Source organism: Paralichthys olivaceus, chromosome 15, assembly GCF_024713975.1.
Source record: "Paralichthys olivaceus isolate ysfri-2021 chromosome 15, ASM2471397v2, whole genome shotgun sequence".
Classification (NCBI taxonomy): domain Eukaryota; kingdom Metazoa; phylum Chordata; class Actinopteri; order Pleuronectiformes; family Paralichthyidae; genus Paralichthys; species Paralichthys olivaceus.
The window spans coordinates 15467746-15485820 of record NC_091107.1 but is presented as its reverse complement, the minus strand read 5'-3'; the positions used below and the strand labels follow the sequence as shown (position 1 = coordinate 15485820).

The window sequence follows — 18075 nt, the reverse complement described above, 5'->3', positions numbered from 1 at the left end:
GACGTGGAGCCATCCTCTGCTTTGAAGCCCTCTCCAATACCTCAGCTGCTTCACTGCATGAATAAACATCTGTTAAATCTGCTCTTCTGTCCTCTCCTTCTTCTGTCCTCTTTTCTCCTGGATGAGCTAACATTGGTGCTTTTGCAAATGGAAAGTTATGAGCGGAGGTCATAAAAATCATTTCTCTCTCTTTTTTTTGTCACCTTTTCACTCTTCCCCTTCTCGCTCTTCTTTCTTTCTTTTTCTGCTCGCTTGCTCTCTCCCCGCTCCTCGCGTGAATACTTCCTGCGCTCCAGCCTTGTTGCACGGGATTAAATCCACTCATTTAGAGCTTGCATTGCCTCCACAGATGTCAGCTTTCAGATTGAAATGAGCTCCCTTTCTGCAAAGAGGCTGAGTTAAAAGGGAAATTCGGAGAGGGGAAGAGGGAAACTAAACAGAGATTCAAAGTCTTTTCAGTCCCATAAGTGTAGCCAGACTCTGACTTAAAGGTACCATATGTAAGAATGTGAAGCACTTCACGTGTATTAATCACATTTTTATTGTCAAGGTGAAAACAGATTGTAACATTACTTGAAAAATGACACCCCCTCTGGCTTTCTCAGTTGCCCTTACTCGCCTGTGGATGGATTTCAAGGTAATGGACTTAGGATACATGTTGTAGTTGTGACATTCATGCCTGCTCACAAATGCCTTGCCTCTTCTGCTCCCCTACAGTAACACATGTTACAAATAATAGTCCATCTAGTTAACTTACTGTTCCATCCAGCAAATATACCAATGGTGACATCAAGCTTGTAGTTTAATATCACTATATTGTATTATACAGGCTAGCTAGCTGATAACAATATTATATTTAATAAACCCTATGAAAACAAAATCTAACTCTATAGTCTTGCATATATAGCTATAGAAATAATATGGTGGTAATGATCTAATTATAGACACAGTGGTATGTCTCATTATCAAAAAGCATCCAGGTACTTGAATTAAAAACAGGTCTGGCAGCTTAAGGTTGATACAATGTAGACATAAAACTCTCATAGTTTGGTACTCAGTCCAAGTTTTAAGACAATTATACAGCGTGTTCTTTTTTAACAGCACTAGAGTAACCAAGAACTATTTTCACATGGTTAAACATCATTTTCAATTAAGCAATACTTCACTTTATGTGAGGGTGTTTGAAAAAGTTTGTACATACTAATGAAACAGTGATGAAATCCAACGTTTTGTTTGTAGTTTTCTAAAAAATGTATCCCAATCCCAAGCTGCAGTTGAGGCTGTATAGCGCTGTGTGCAGCAGCACAGCTGAAGATTGAAGGGGCCGGAGTCTGGGTGGTAAACCCCACCCGGGGGCTTGGTAGTTCTCAGTTGCAGTTAGTCCCTTTAAATATAGAACACCTCCAAGAGCCGTGAGAGAGTCGATTTATCATGATTTCTTTCAGCTGGCCTTTTGCATCTATGCTTTTACGACACAATGACCTTTCTTTACCCTTCCTCAGGTGTTACTTTCGAAGAGTGAACATAAAAGACAAACACAAAGCTTCAACTAGCTTCAACAAAGACATAAATAAGCAGCAGTTAATGCTGTCCATGGAGCTTTCTCATCTATACTAATCACTGCCCAAAGGCATTGATGAAAGGATATTCTGAATTTACGAAGATGATGTGCTGCGTTCAGTTTATCCTTTGATTATATACCCAATTATAGTGCAAGTAAGCAATTAAGCCAAGCCTGGATGTTGTGAGCAGACTGTCTGTAATTGAACTATGCCGCTGCACTATGAGCATCCAACAGCTCTAACACTGCGCTCATGTGTGAGAGACATTTGATGAAGAGGGGCGTTGGTGAATCAGCCAAGCCTGTCTTGATTACACAGGTCAATAGTATCAGAATGACATCATTGTGCACTGCCTGATGAGTCCATGATGTCATGATTTGAGCGCCCATGTGTGGGTTTCTAAACGTGCACATGGCGCTGTGAGAACACTACTCTTCCTCGCTGTAGCTCCATAACAGCATCTGTAAAGTAAACACAAGTGGCAGTTCCGCCTCTAAGCATTTGGCTCACTCAATGAAAGCAATCTCTCCTAAATGGTAATGGGCCTCTCCAAAGTGGCATCATCAGTGTTCTTCATTTCAGATGAACTGCTACTGTGTCACACCTTTAAATATACCCCGTGCTTAAATATTAATGACAATGTGGCCATACAGGCAATGAGAGGCCTAATTCATTTAAATCAATTTTCCTCTGCAGCCTCCTTGTGTGTAATTCAGTGCTTTAAAGCTCTGTTGTTTGCAGAAGATTATTTTGATTTAATGCTTTTAGTCCCTGAGTGAATTACCCTGCGGAGGCTCTGGTGGGAGGCTATAGCGTCGACAACATCTTGCCTTTCTACTCTATTCACACCAAAAACTGTTCCGCATGTACAAACTTCTGAGTGATCTTTCTCTCCCATCTCTCGGCATTCACCTGCTATACATTGTTCCCCGGCTCTGATTTTCATCAGGAATGAGAAATGCTAATTAACTTTAATGAAATTGATATCTATATCAATAGGTCAGAAAACACAAAAGGTGCATATCTGTTTAATTCATTCCAAGTCCCACGTTGCTTCACACCTCAAAAGGAATTCATCACGGAGACTCAAAGGCTTTTGGAAAGACTCCTGCCCCCACCCCACCCCTCCGCCTCCTCCCTGCATTGGTTGCTGCTATATGTGGAAGAAATTGAGACATCTGTTAAGCTCAGCCTATTGCTTCGCACAAAAGAGTCTGATATTCCTGAATGAAGAATCCCCTCATGGTTTGATACCTTTGGATCTCATTACACCCATACTCTATTCGTACTAAAGAAATTCTATCAGTGTGAGCAATTACAGACGAGGGACAAATTATAGTGAAAACCAACATGAAGTGTCTTAGGAAGATGTTTGGCCACCACAGCCTCAATGTGGCTTTGCATTGATTCGACATGTCTACCAGAGAGAACATCATACTTCCAAAATATAATTCAAAATTTAAGGTATTGATGATGATAATAATAATAACTTGCATTTATATAGCGTCTTTCAAGAGACCCAAGGACTCATTACATATGAGAAAAGAAAAGAAAGTAATTTGCACAAAACAGGATCGAAATAAACAGCACCAATGGCATGATGGAGCATTAACTGAGGCCAAAGGCCTGAGTGAACAGGTGGTGTTTGAGTAGTCTTTTGAAGCTGTCCAGAGATGTAGCGTTGCAGATATTGGCGGGGAGAGAATTCCAGGTGGCGTCTAACACATCCGTCCAAACTCTCACTTAGGTGTTAAGTTGGGTTGAGATGCAGTGACTGTGGACGCCATTGCATATGATTCACATCCATTTTCATACTCATCAAAGCAATCAGGGACACTTTGTTCCCTGTGGATGGGGGTCACTCTCATCCTGGAAAAGATCATTCGCATCCAGATGAAAATGTTTTACTGCAGGATAAAGGTGATCACTCAGAACAACTTAGTATTGATTAGCAGTGACCCCTGTAAGAGGACCCAAACCATACCAGCCTAACAGCATAACAGAGCCACTGGATCCACTTACTGTAGGGGTCAAGCATTCTCTCGGTGTACACCAGGAGAATTGTACCCTTCTCTTGATGTACACCGCATGCACTCACTCATTTGTCAAGAATTTAGTGAAGGATGACTCATCTGACCATATCACTTTTTTGTCACATCTCTATAGAGCAGTGCCAATGGTTTTTGCACCACTGAAGCCTCAAATGTGCATTCATCTTTGTAATGAGAGGTTTATGCACTGCAACCCCTCTATAATAACGCTCTCTGTGTAATTGTCAACGGACAGTTCTCGCTGACACAGTCTGATCACGTCCTGCATTGACTTTCTCAGTCACCTGAGGAAGAGTCCTTTTTGCTTAAATATCGCATCAGCTTCATGATGTGCCGTCAACCACAAAAACCAACCCTATTTACTGACGTTGTTCCAAGATATGTAAATGCAGATGTCCCTTTCATCGCTATTACGATTGAATCACAAAACTGCCAGTTGAGAATGTTTATCTGCGTTTAGACATACACTGAACTCTGGATAATATCCTGAAATTACCTGGAGGCAAATGACAGTCAGTTGCTGTGGACATTCCCTGGAGTTTTTCCTGCCCAGCTAGCAAGTGATTTGAAGTGATCAAATTTCTAACACGTGACAGACAAGAAAAAAAAAAATAGAGAGATATATCAGGAAGATTAAAAAGGTGCCAAACACATTGACGACACAAGCCAGTTGACATTTTCCGGAGTTCATGTCTGAAAATGGCTTTTGTGACTACAGCTCCAGCCATCTGTGGCCCAACAATGAATCCTCTTTCAAAGTCATTTAGATATTTTCCTCTTGCCATCTTGAAATCAGAATCAACTGGGCCTGCTCTGCATCTGCATGCCACAGCATGATTGGATGTTAATTGCTTAATTGTACCGTGCACTGCACCTGCATGGAAAGCATCTGCATCTCTCATTTATTCAGGTTTTCCCTTTTTTTTGCCGCTGCTCTGTATACACACATTAGTTTTTCCAAATTTTAAAAGTCATATTCTAACCACTTGTCTTGATGGATGGCTATCTTACCCTCAGCAGAGTTTGCCTAACCTTGCCTGTATTTGTCTCTGGCCTCTGTATCTGCAGCTACTTACACTGTGTATTTCAGCATATGAGATGTACTGGGCTAGGAGTCCACACAAATACAATATGTCTTCAGGCTAGTATAGTGGAACCATGCAGAGATGGAGGGATAACACTGGCTAAAGCAGAAGAGCTCTGTCATTTTCTCAGTGCTTATGTCTGTTTTGACCTCACTTGGTTATTGTCTGTGTTTTTCTCTATGTGTGTGGGAATGTGCATCTGTGCTATGGATATTAGCCTGCAGAATTGGATTACTCCAGTAGAGAGCACATCAATTTTTCCATCACCTTATCATGGATAGAGGTCTCTTCATTGATTATGTTAGGTTTGCAGTAACTTTTTTTTTTCATATTGTCTGAGAATGTTGACCTTCCAGCATGTACTGTAGACTATATATCTTAATGGTTCCACCTGGTTCCCACCAGCTATGAACTCATGGTATGAGTCAAATGAATAGACTGTATATAAAGATGGAGGATGTAGAGGTCTCTACTTCCTCCCATTGTACAAAAATGAAACTTAAAATATGCTGCATATAGGGGTTTTGCTTTTTTCTATAAAATCAAAAATTACTGATGAAAAAATTAACACTTGAACAAACATCACAACAGTGTGATAAGAACCTCCTTTAACTTGTACTTTGACATTTCAATTTGTTCTATGCCCCATCCACTAATATGGCGGAGGCGGGGTTTATGACATACTGCAGATAGCCACCAGAGGGCGAACAGCACGATGTGGCTTCACTTTTCAGGAGCTGCCATGTCATCTTTACGTACAGTCTATGGTCAGACCAGGTCCAAATTTAATCAAGCATACAACATGTAACTTTGGCCACAAGGGGTCTTTCTATCAAAACAATAACAATAGACCTAGTTCGATGATGTCTTGAAGGAGGGTGGAATCAAATCATGTTATGCTAACTGGCTAGCAATTTGTTTTTCTTTCATCGTGTACCATTTGCATCAGTAGTTGTTGCCAAACCAAGGGTAAAGTGCATATAACATTATTAATGGGTCTAGTCAATTTTAATGAGAAAATTGTTACATGTTATATTTTTAAGCATGACTGATCCATTTTTGTTGCTTTATTCAAACACTTGTGCATTTTATTGTGGCCGGATGGGGATTCTTTAGTTTCAAACAGATGAACAGCACAGATGTGCTGGATGAAGATATCCTAGTCATCATCTACTCATAGTGCCAAAGGAAGGTTTGTTGGTAGTTGTTATAAATGGAGAGAGAAAAGAAAATGAGGACACACAGAACAGCTTTTTCTTTCCCAAATGGACTGCGCTTGTTGCGAACCAGCTCAAGTATCCTCATGACCTAATTGTCACAGACTGCAAAAATAGTTACCGTATTTGTCCTGGTAAAGTGTCACTGTTGGGCCCTGCATTACCAACATGTGTTTCTAGAGTCCCACTCACAACTCAGAAAGTGAATTGCTGGATCCATTAGTTGACATTTCTGGGCTACATGGATTGCATGACCATGTTTTCACAGGTGTAAAAACCACACTGGTTTCTATATTTCTGGCATAATCACTGATGCAAAGTGCAAGGACAATGAAGGTGCAACCAGGTGCATTTTCTTCATAAAGGGGCAGAGCACCGTGTGCGAAAAAGTAGTGGAGTATGAATCAAAGTATATTGTGATTAATCATTAAGATCTTACTCAGTGAACTCCTCACTATTTATCATATAGTTGTATATTGAAAGTTGCTTCTCCATCCTAAGGAAATATGTTTTTAAGATACATATTATGTATCAGTAATTGTATTTACTCATACCATTATACAATTATTATTGTACTTATACCACTTTATTTATCTTTTAGCTGAAGTAACAGTAATATGGCTGGCCTTTTATTTATTGAAGGATCAGTATTTTACATCTCTGGTCCTATTCATTTTTTACATAATGACCAGTGTAAGCTGTCCCCCACCAGTTATTGATTGAGACACACAGAACGCCCAGCATGGAGCACACAGAGCTCAGGTGTGAGGTTAATTTATTCACATGAGGCAGCGCAGAGCGAGTTGTTGGTGTTTTGGTGTGTATTAGACAATACACCGAGGATAGACTTCTCAAAGCCCCGTCTTTTGGCTCAGTATCTTGACATAAAATGTAAATTAAATATAGATACACGATTTCAATTGAACGCCAGCAGATGGGTCTAAATCTGCACCAAAAAGCAAAATATTCATTCAAATTAAAGCAGGAATCCCTGTTAATCAGTCTGCAATTCTTTTTATAAATACATAGGTGTGAATCTAGACTTTCTGTTATCCATTGCTAGTGTTATAATCCCTCTCCTTCAGTATGTTAAATTGCAGCAATTATCTGAAGGCATAAAGACAGATATGCAGATCTGTAGCCTCTGATTTGGTGAGTCAAGTAACCCAAGTTACCCAAGTCAACACATTGATATGACTAGAGCCCATAGTATTCATTTATCAGTGCACCCTTCAATCTATATATTCCCCTTCACCCAGTGCTTTGGCACTTTTGCGTTTGAATATGGCCCACTGTGGTTTTAAATTAAGGAAAACTATTTAGATGTGGGGGCATCATAATGTCACTGGATCTTTTTATTTTTTATTATTTTTGCAAACCTTTCATATACACACCAGAGAAAAGAAAAACAGAAATAATCAGTAATAGGCAATTCTTTGGAATAGCCTTGTTTTGGTATTTGTGGACATTTTCCTTCTGACTTTATTAGTTTTATTTCGCTAAAGTTTTGAGTTGAGAATATTAACTCGTAATGGCATATATAATGCAATGCATTATTCTAACTATAACCCCACCCCATTCCCTAATTTATTATTGTACTTTTCTAATGAATATATCTATGTATTTATTTATAGAAGATACCTATCTATGCAAATATTTATCTTTCACTCAGTCAAAAAAACATACCATGCCCACCACTGCATTATTTCACAGTAGAACAGGCACAAGCAGAAGAGTAATCAGACACAAAATACTACACATGGGTGATGATGATGCTGAGGAGAGTCCTGTAATTTGGCCTGTATATATTGGTTTCTCACCTGATTGCACCATAAGCTCCTCAATCTTGATGTGAAATCCTCAAGTGGAGAAGTCTTGTTCATTTCAGGGCCATTCTCCTCCATCTCTTGATACAAATTGAAACTTGTGAACATGCTCAGTTCCGCGGCGACCAACCATTGGGTAAAAGCCATTGCCGTCAGATTCTCTTTGTTGTCTAAACTTTCCTTTACAAGTCTCAAATTTCCTGATTTATATTCTTCAGATTTTTGTTTCCTTATATTTCTTTGTCTTGCTCATCGGGTGCCTTTTTTTTTTTTTTTACTTTGTATGGCTTATAGCTTTTAGCCTGGGTGCCAGTGAGCTAAAGGGTAGTTAGTCACCTTCTCTGTGGGTAATTGCCTCTATTCAGCTGTTGCTTGAACAGCCTTTGTGATCATATAGGAGCAGAGACATTCACACTTATGGGTATATTGTTTAGCAGTAATGAGGGTCTTTTCTTGAGTTAGAGTGCTCCAAAGTATTCTGGACAGGTGGAGAGAGCTGCAGTCATAGCACATGTGCACGCTCTGTGTTCTTAATGAGAGGCCTATTTCCACTGACCGCAGCAGAGCAGTGCATGTGCTGACAAACCAGATTTGTGTTGACCAACATTTGCTGAAGTTATGGTTCGGATGATGTCGGAGAAGCTTTAAATAAATGTGTGTGATTAGAGCATTAATAAAATCAATGATAGTACGAGGGTGGGTTACGCTCTTCATATGTACTACAAATGCTTCAAGTGTGTGTTTGTGTGTTTGTGTTTGTGTGTCTGTGTGTGTTTGTATGGAGCCGGGGTGTCTCTTTAAGTAGGACAGTAGAAATTGATGGCCAACTCTGAAAGCTGACCTACATAGAGGCACAGACAAACTAGCTCCCTCAGCATGCATGCTGAGCCCAGTTGCTCAACAGAAAATGCAGAGGAAGCAGGCATGTTGTATGATACTGTAAACATTTCATAAACACACAGAACATCCATCTCTCATAGTTGGGCAGTTGCAAGTAGCACTATATAGTATCACACTATGTATGCATCCCATGTTGAGAGGTGTGTTTATCCTGGTCTAGTATTTTGCTTATTTAAAGGAGAAGCCATTTTTTTCTTTCCTTTCCTTCAATTTGTTGTTTTTGTTCCATAATCTGTTTTGCAAAGTTTTCCTATTTCCTGTCTTCAGTTTGCATTAATATTTAACTGTAGTTAATAATTTGGAAATAAAATTGACTGACCAGAATTTCAGTAATGATGTCCAAACTCGTGCTTCTGAACTGATAAGTACAAACTCACCGTGGCACCATGAAATGATAAAGGCTGAGCATGAATAAAACAACAAATCACATTGAAATCCACTTCCCTTAATTTACATTCATGTTCCTACTTGTTCTTTGGCCTGATGCTGTTTTTTTGATTCTGTTATTAAAATTTCCCCATGTGACATTTCTCAGTGATCAATAATGAGATGTCCTTTCAATTGCTGTCTAAACTAATAAGTTTCAGCATTTAAAAGCCGGAGAGCTGCAGCTAAACATACTAAGCAAAGACTTTTTTACCACACCCCTATTTTCCCAATTGTCACTGAAATATAGATAGTGTAATGTTGGATTAAAAAGAAATCTTGAATCCTAAATCATTCAGCAGTAAAACTCATGACAATTTTGTCTACAGTGGAAATGAAACATGGTTTGAAAAGGGTCCCACCACTGTTGCAGAAGTTCCCATAGGTGTGTTGTAGTTTGCTTTTACCTTCCTTTCAATTCATCCTAAATCAGCTCCATGGGGTTTAAGTCTACAGACTCTGCTGCTCTTCCATCTTGTGAAGCCTCCGTCTGCCTTTTTTCTTCGAATGTTTTGGGTCATTATCTTGCTGTAGGATGAACCCCTCAACAACCAGTCTATCTTCCTCTCTTACTCGTCTTTTTCTCACCATTCACCGTAGAAATATACGATACAGCTTCCTGCAGTACACTATTCCAAATAATTCATCAGAAAGTGGAAAATAATAGCTGGAGAAAGATTGTCTGTGGCTGAGGGGGTAGAGCAGTGGTCCACCAACCAGAAAGTCGCTTTGGATAAAAGCGTCAGCTAAATGACACTTAATGTAACGTAATAGTGGAGTAAAAAGTACAATATTTGTCCCTGAGATCTAATGTAGGAGATGTATTAAGTAACATGAAATTGCAACGCTAAAGTAATTCAGTCCCTCAAATTTGAACACACACATTGACAATATTATGTTCCGTCTTTGTTTACCGCACACCTGTACAAACAACAACAATAACAATGATAAAATAATGCTAATTTATTGGTGTATATGATTTTAATTTCAGTTGTTCTAGTCTCATAGTCTATATATAGTCTCATATATGGATGACTGAAGTTCATCCACCTTTTTAATAACAGAGTGAGAGAGCTGCCCGAAGATTATAGTTCACCAACCCTTTTATTTCACCACTACAGCCCTGACGCCAACCCCCGGAAGTTCGGTATGTGTCATAATGTCTAGACTGCTGGATTTCACATTTCCATCGCTGCCTTTAGATTTATAAAATGTGTCCATGTATCCATTCCCATCGAAGACAATTCCAAATGTTGGTGGCCACATTTTTTTGACCAGTGAAAAGGCTGCTCAAGAAAAACAATTTTTGGAACATTGCATGACCATGTTAACATTTCCAACATCCAACAGTAGTGTACTTGTGGTTTTACTAAATTACCTGGTGCTTGCTCAAACAGTGTCTTGTTGTATTTCACATATTTTTTGTAGTTGTTCCATCATCATTTTGCAGCGGGGCCTAAAAGCCTGAATGGAATATATTCATTTCAATAAACTAATCCTGTGGACTTCTCTTAGATAATGTTTTTTTTTTTTTTTATATCGACAACATCTGTTGAGCAATCCGGCTGCAAAACTACATCATAGTGATTAAACACTCCACACTTGGGCAGGTGACTCATTTGATTTCCATTAACAAGGATTCTGTAAGTGAAACACATAGGGAGGCAACATTAACATTACTGAATATTGACCTGTATTTACCTGGAGAAAGTCATAATTCTTTTTTAATCAAAGAGCCAGTAAAATATATGTTTATTTGTATTTATTTTGTCGAACATGACCAAGTCCATATATATGTCAGGTCCAGATTTAGAAAAAGGAGTGGGCATCTTTCAGGTTCTGCTTGCGATTCTGGTTCTGTTTTCATGGATCCTTGTAAAGTTTTTGTGAAAACAAGTTGTATTTCCTTGAAGCAGTCAACGGTTGTGATTCAGAATTCAGAACCTCAAAAACAAACCATATCTCTCAGCACAACACATAACAAGGACAAACGGATCAAGACAAAAACAAATATATGCGTTTATCTTGAGAAGTTATATCTCAGCCCACAAAACATCTCAAGTGTTATCTTTGGAGTGTTGTCTTGTAAATGTTAAATGGGCTGCATTTATATAGCACTTTCCTGTTCTTAATGACCACTTAAAGCACTTTACACTGCAAGTGACATTCACACACACATTCATACAGCTCTTCTATCGCACATCATTCGCAATGCAATTTAGGCAATTTACACAAGGCAATTTAGGGTTCAGTGCCTGCTCAGTGCATGTGTACTAGAACTACTGACCTCCTGGTTACTGGATGACCCTCTGTACGTCATGGTGCATGCTCATGGCTAAATGCACTCTACACGTCAGGGATGAATTTCATATCGTCCATCTTCACTTTTCCCCTCAGTTTCAAGTGCATCGAAGCCGTCACATTTACATTTGTTTGTTTTGTTTTTTTATCAGCTGTATTTTTTCTACATTTGTGATTACCAAGTCTGAGCATGCCTGTGGGACCTAGTCTAGTCTATCTCTCTGTCTGGCTGCCTCTCCACTGCTTTCACTGTGTTTGTCTGTGACTAAATTAACCACCAATAAACAAAAGCTGTGTTTTTTTGTTTACTTCTGAATGTCTCAGTGTCAGATCTAGTTATCAAAGGAGAGGCACATTTGCAGAACTAGTGCAGTGCCTGTTCTAAACCTGCCTGTTTGGATTGGGCTTTTTGTTTGGCCTGTGGTGATGCTGGTTGCAGCTTTCTTTCTGAAACTGTAGAAGTCACCTGCAGGACTCAGTCAGCAGAACCCTGAAGCTGCACCACCACAGCTGCAAAAAGAGCTGTTCACCTGTTTATTTAAAGTTTGGTGAACCTCGACTCGAGCCCACAGAACCCAGAACTGGAGAACAAATTGTTACAGAGCGCTGGTCACCATTAATATTGAATGTATCACATGTCCAAATCGCTTCAAATTCGAAACTGCACTTCCTTGGGATCTTAATGATACAAATTCCAAATGCGAGGACAATAAGATGAACAGATCTCAACATACTTTAGCCACATACAGACTAACAGACATTTCTGAAAATTTGATTTTTAAAGATATTTTTGATTTATTGATTAAATATGTACTTGAAAATACAGTAATTGTTTGTATTGATGTATAATAATAGTAGTAGTTGAGTAAGTGTCAGTTTTGGATCCTGTAGCTCTGGAGTCTGTGAACCAGCACACTGAGGAGAGAGATGAAAAGCAAAAACAACAGTAGGGAGAAGACACACCTCAATGACGTGCATAAATGTAATATAAGTGCATGGGACATAGAGGGATTTTCCCCCTCAACCTTTACAATCTTTATTTTTAAATATTCATTCTGATTATTGTGTGTACTGTTGACAAGGCATTTATTTTTGTTCAGTTTTTTAAGAAATTTTAGTCGTTTCCTTGTATTATTTCACTCTGCGTCTGTTGTTGGCCATATGTGCTCCGTGCGGGTAGAAAGTTCCTGGTGTTAACTGTATTCAACAGGGGATTAACGCCCAGGGCTCTGGATCTCGAGTAATAGCAGGCGGAAACACTGATCAAAGGCCTCTAACTGCGCCGTGGGTGTGCAGACTGCCTCTGTCTGCTTCTCTGCATTACAAGATGATGAGGCCTAGAGGCTGGAGTGCACAGGCAGACATGCAGTGCGGGAACCTTCTGTAGACTTACGCCTGAGTGGACAGACAAAGGCTTGATCATGCATAATTAGAAAAGGATAAGCAATTCAGCGGGGGGAAGGAGAGGAGGAACAGTTGTTGCTCCAGATAAGATGCACCTACATGTGCTTGTGTATGTATAGCAAGTGCATGTGTGTGTCTTCTGTATTTGTGTTAGTGTTTGTGCAGCGCATGGTAGGGGGGCTCCATTCCCTTCATGCTGTGTGCCAGAGGACACGACTGACACTTCCCCCAGGTCGTCTCACTTCCTTGCCCTGTTTTGACAGGGCTGGTATACACAGCAGCAGGCTCCAGTGTTAATCAGGAGCGGTACAGTCCTTATTGTCGAAGCATCTGATCTATGTGGTTATGGTTCTGTATGTCCAAGAGGCTGCAGCCACTCTAATGACCCATTTTGTTCTAAAATATCAAAGTTTACGATTATTCACTGAATTTATGGGGCATTAAATATGTGTGGTTTGATCCAACTAGTGTCAACAATGAACCTCTCTACTGGCTTTGCATATAATCAGCTCAGTATATCAGCTTTATTAAACATTAGATTATATATATTGATCAGACTGAGGTGAATCAGGGGCTGTGGCATTCACCAGATGTCAACTGAACGCCTCGAGTCAGTTTTTGGATTGACGTGTTTGTCATCACGCTATGCCGCCATCATGAGGGAATATATTTTGGAAGAATGGTGCGTTCAACCCTCCAGTAGAGTTTCACAGACTTGAAGTGTCTGTGTCAAGGGTTACTGAAGCTGAAGCTGCCCTGGAGGCTCCTGGTGGCCCAACACCTCACTCAGCCACATTTTGTGGTTTGTCCAACTGTGTGTGTGTGTGTGTACTGAAAAAAGCATGTTTTTGAAAATACCTGTGTTGTGCATCTGGAAGTCATTTCAGATCAGTAAAAAACACCTTTAAACACATTTTTAAAATGGCCATAAACCTGTTATAGTTTAATTTTAAGTTTTATACAAATTTTAATTTAAAGCTGCAACACAACTTTTTCAAGTTAAAGTCGGCTCGGCTGCATCACTTTGCAAGTTCTCTCATTTTCTGGCAGAATCAGCTTTTTTCCACTGGAGTGACAGAAGCAAAGAAGCTGGAATGAGTGTGAAATAAAGAGCGAGTGAGATGAAGCTGGTAAAAGGCCGTGAATCTGGCCCCCTGCTGATTCTGTGGAGCAACGAGATGAGGCCGAGCTCAGTTCTGGCTAATAGGTGTGAGCAAGTTCAGCCACGAAGCCTCGGCCACTCGCCACACAACACCTATTATTGTCCGTCCTATCAGACATCTATGTGTTTCCATTTACAGGGTATTGTTCAAGCAGTGGGAAGCTTCTTCGGCGCGAGCATGTTGACACCTTTCTCCTTGTGTCTGTCAGTGTTGACAGTATTTAATAGTCTAGCAGGGCCTGGATACGTGAGGATAATCTCGCTCTGCTGACCGGAGAATGGGAGACAGAAATGCTTCTGCTGGTGCTATTTTGTGGCCTGTAATTGTCTGTATGGTCTGTAAAATAGGATGGTAGAGGAAATGACTGAAGTGGTGGGGCCAGAGGTTCACTCAGCCCACGGGGGTCCGGGCCTAGGAGGCGTGTGCTGAGCCGAGGAAACAGAATAATAGGGCGGATTGTTGTGGGATTTTCTTTTACGTTTGTGTGCATACACATTCCTAGAGTAGTTTACACTACAGCAAAATGCCTTTCTGTTCATTTAAACAGATCCACTCATGGGTGGAAGGGCCCTGCTGGTGGTATCTGTGGTGGTGCGGCTTGGCCCTGACCCCAGTGGATATAATGGTGCACTGGAAAATGTCCTGTCAGTTGATGGAGGAGCTGCCTGTAGCAGCAGGAAGGAGTGTGGCGACAGGGGCCATGTGTGTTAACCTCTTTCCTTGTCACTTTTTCTGTCTTTTTCCCCACCCCCCTCTCTCCTTTCATCTTCACCTTTTTCTCTTTCCCTCTGCGCCCTCGTTCCCCCCCAGACTCCACTCCCTCTACCTACACTCCTCTGTGACAAATTACTCCTGGCGGTTGATTTGTTGGTTGTCAAAAGTGCACCCCTCGGCTGGCATGAAGGTGGGGTGGGAGGGAGGAAAGGGTGCATCCCACTCCCAACCCCCTCTCCTGTTCCTGCCTGTCGTCATCACCGGTCCCTTGTCTACCCAAACCTCGCACATGTGCATCAAGCTCTCGCCACAACTCGGCATTGAGACGTCTCAATGGAAACTGATATTCTGTCTCACAAGATCTCATTAGATTAGCTGTTGTCCGTGTTTAATTAGCTCACACATTAGGTTTCCGACCCTTCATTTGACAAGACGGTTATAGTACGTTCCAGCTTGTGTCGGTAGCAGACGAGTGGCTTGACTGTTTTTGTTATTTATGTTGGAGGAGGAGGAGGAGGAGGAGGAGCAGAAATGAAAAATGAGAGTGTGAGATAAAGACTGTATGACAGAACTGTAAATGTCAGTGTTTGTGATAGGTTGCAGCATTAACCTCCACTGACAAAGAAACCTGTATTTTTCTGAAACATATGAGGAATTGATAAAATAAGCTATTTTGGAGACTAATGTCATATAATACACTTCTACATGTGCAAATATTTACCATACAACATGCTCACATTAGGTTATACATAATGTGTGATTCTTACATTAGTATCGTATGATCAGTATGGTGCACATATATTGACTAGCAGGTCTGGAATTGGTTTATCTAAGAAATTAAATAAATGACAAATAACTTTTTTTGATCACCTTGATTACGCTACCGTGATCAAATCGTGTGACGTGTCTTGTTTTTTGGGACCAGTATATTATGTATATGTGAAAAAATGAATTCTCTGGTCATACAGGCAGTGTTGTGCTGACAAGAAATACACCAAACATTGACATGGTAAACATTTTTTGATGTGGTAGGTAAAGGCAAAAAAATCCTATTTACGCAATGCTGCAATAAAGAAGCTCTGCCCATTGATTTGCCACAGAACCAGCAATGGCCCAATACAAACAGATATATCAAAGGGATGAATTATGTCAGTATAAAAACTCCCTGACAGTTGACAAATATCTTTCCTTTGTGCATCCTACAGTAAATGTTGTGTGATGTGATGTTATGTGGTGGATACCAGGCTTTGAAGAGCTTCTTTGACCTTGAAATTGTTTCCTGTGAAGCAGATGAGGACTCTGAACACATGGATTTTATCTTAACCTGTATGAATGTGGGCAAAAGGATAATATTCACTTAAAGTCAAATTTGGTGTATATTGGAGTATTAGTGTTTTTTTCACATTCAGCATGTTAGTGTTCTTACGGTATCATCTGTCGTTCCTAGAGAATAAACTGACGCTGCTCTCTGCGGAGTGTGTGTCAGTCACATGGCGCGTTGTTCACAGTGTCCCACTGTTTAAGCTCAATCTGATGTGATTTTATTTCATCATCGGCTGTTTGCCGTTTTGAAAAGGAACTCATCTCCTTTCAGTCCCACTTGCTGCTTTATTCACTAACTGTTTCTCTTTTGTGCCGTTTCCTCTTTTGCAAACGTAATAGAATATCAGTTTTCCTTTCAGCCCCTGCTATACACCGCAGCTAGATTGCTTTGTGCATCACCATCAAAACACAGAGGAGAGCATTGCAATCCACTTGTGTTCAAAAGTCTGAAACCATCTTGTCTCTGTGTCTTTGTATCAAAAGAGGGGTTAAGCTTTTATCCTATAAATATGGCATGAAAATCCCACTGTCAATGACACATTCATTCTAAGGCCTGCATTAACATAAAAACCAGAGCTTGTTATACAGTGAGATTTCAATAAAAAGAACACAAAATGCATTTAATGAAATTCAGATGCTGGGCCCCAGCTCCCTGAATCTCATTAAATGAGCTTTGTGCTGTTTTTCCATCTTCTCTTTGTAGAAGAGGTCCTCGAGTGCCCTTAATAATGTGGCAGATTTCATCATATTCTTGATTTAAACAGGACAATGTCTGTCTTGTTCACTTGTTCTTTTCCATGCCCAAGCCGATCTCCACAGATGTACGCGCATAGTTTCTGCATCTGGCTCGTGATAATGTTCCATCTTGTGGTGCATTTTCTTTTAGTTACTGGGGTTTTGTTAAGGTTCTCCTCTAACCCATAACTCATTCTCTCCCTCCTTTTCCTCCCCCCCCTTCTCTGTTTCTCTCTGCATAGGATTTGGTTTCATAACTTTTGAGAGTGAAGACATCGTAGAGAAAGTCTGTGAAATTCATTTTCATGAAATCAATAACAAAATGGTAAGTCCACTCATTTTTTTTTCAATTCCAGGTGGTTGTTGAAGGATTAATATTTGATTTCTCCTTTCCTCTAGCATTAATAGGGGATCGTGTGTGTGTGTGTGTGTGTGTGTGTGTGCTTTCGTGTTCATATGGACAGGCTAACACACACCTCGACACTCACACACACACTCACTGGATCTGTGGGTCTCAGGGATGGGAAGGCAGTGGTGTGCACTGCCCACAAACCGTGAAATTGTGTGGCTGAATTCTGCCTGTCAGGCTGAGGGACGGGAGAGTGGAGTGCGTTCCTCTCAAACTGAATCCTCTAACCCACACACATACAGAAACACACATGCGCACACACAGGCGGAGATGTCCAGGGATGCAACAGGGAAGCTACTGGCAGAGGCAGAGTTCATTAGTCAGGGATTAACACCTTCCACAGAGTCCCAGTGATGCTTGTTTTACTTAGACCACTAATTTGGTCATCTCAGAGTGCTACATAGTTCAGAGGCAGTTTGCTAAGTCCTCGTGTCACCTATGATAATTGATAGGAACCAACCTCAGTGTAGCGAGTGTGACATTAGGTCCTCCTTCACCCAGTTCCACCCTGCAGGCCTCTCGAGAGATCCTGCATCATTTGAGCGGTTCTGTGGGTTGTGATTGACTGGAGGGAATACTTGTCTGACTGCCGTGCAGTGGGGCTCCGTCTCTCAGTGTGTCTTCACTCTCTCCAAGCCTTTTCCCCGAAACTGACTGACAGGAGCAGTGTAGTAGAACCATGTTCACCAGAGACCAGCCCAGGTCACATATGACCCCGGTATACATCCCTCCGTGTCTCCGCGCTGCATCACAGCCGATGCACAGGACTCCAACCAAAAATTCTAGAGTGTGACAGAAATGACTGTATGTGCATGGAAAATATTCTGTCACAATCAAATGTCTCAGATCCTTTGACATGAATGAGCAGCACTGTGTGAGCACACAAAACATCACGCATCAACATGAATGCGTGCACCAGCCACAGCGTGCACACAAAGCAAACAACTGCTGTCAACGCT

The 18075-nt window shown here is 40.7% G+C and overlaps 1 protein-coding gene across 10 annotated transcripts in view; it reads left to right on the top strand.

The window, feature by feature from the left end:
• Positions 1-18075, top strand: part of LOC109628819 (RNA-binding protein Musashi homolog 2) — a 245577-nt gene that overhangs the window by 157266 nt on the left and 70236 nt on the right. For all 10 annotated transcript variants that reach the window (XM_069539930.1, XM_020086222.2, XM_069539929.1 and 7 more), the window contains one exon: positions 16950-17032. In XM_069539930.1, the coding sequence (XP_069396031.1) occupies positions 16950-17032 (83 nt within the window). The remainder of the gene's footprint in view (positions 1-16949; positions 17033-18075) is intronic.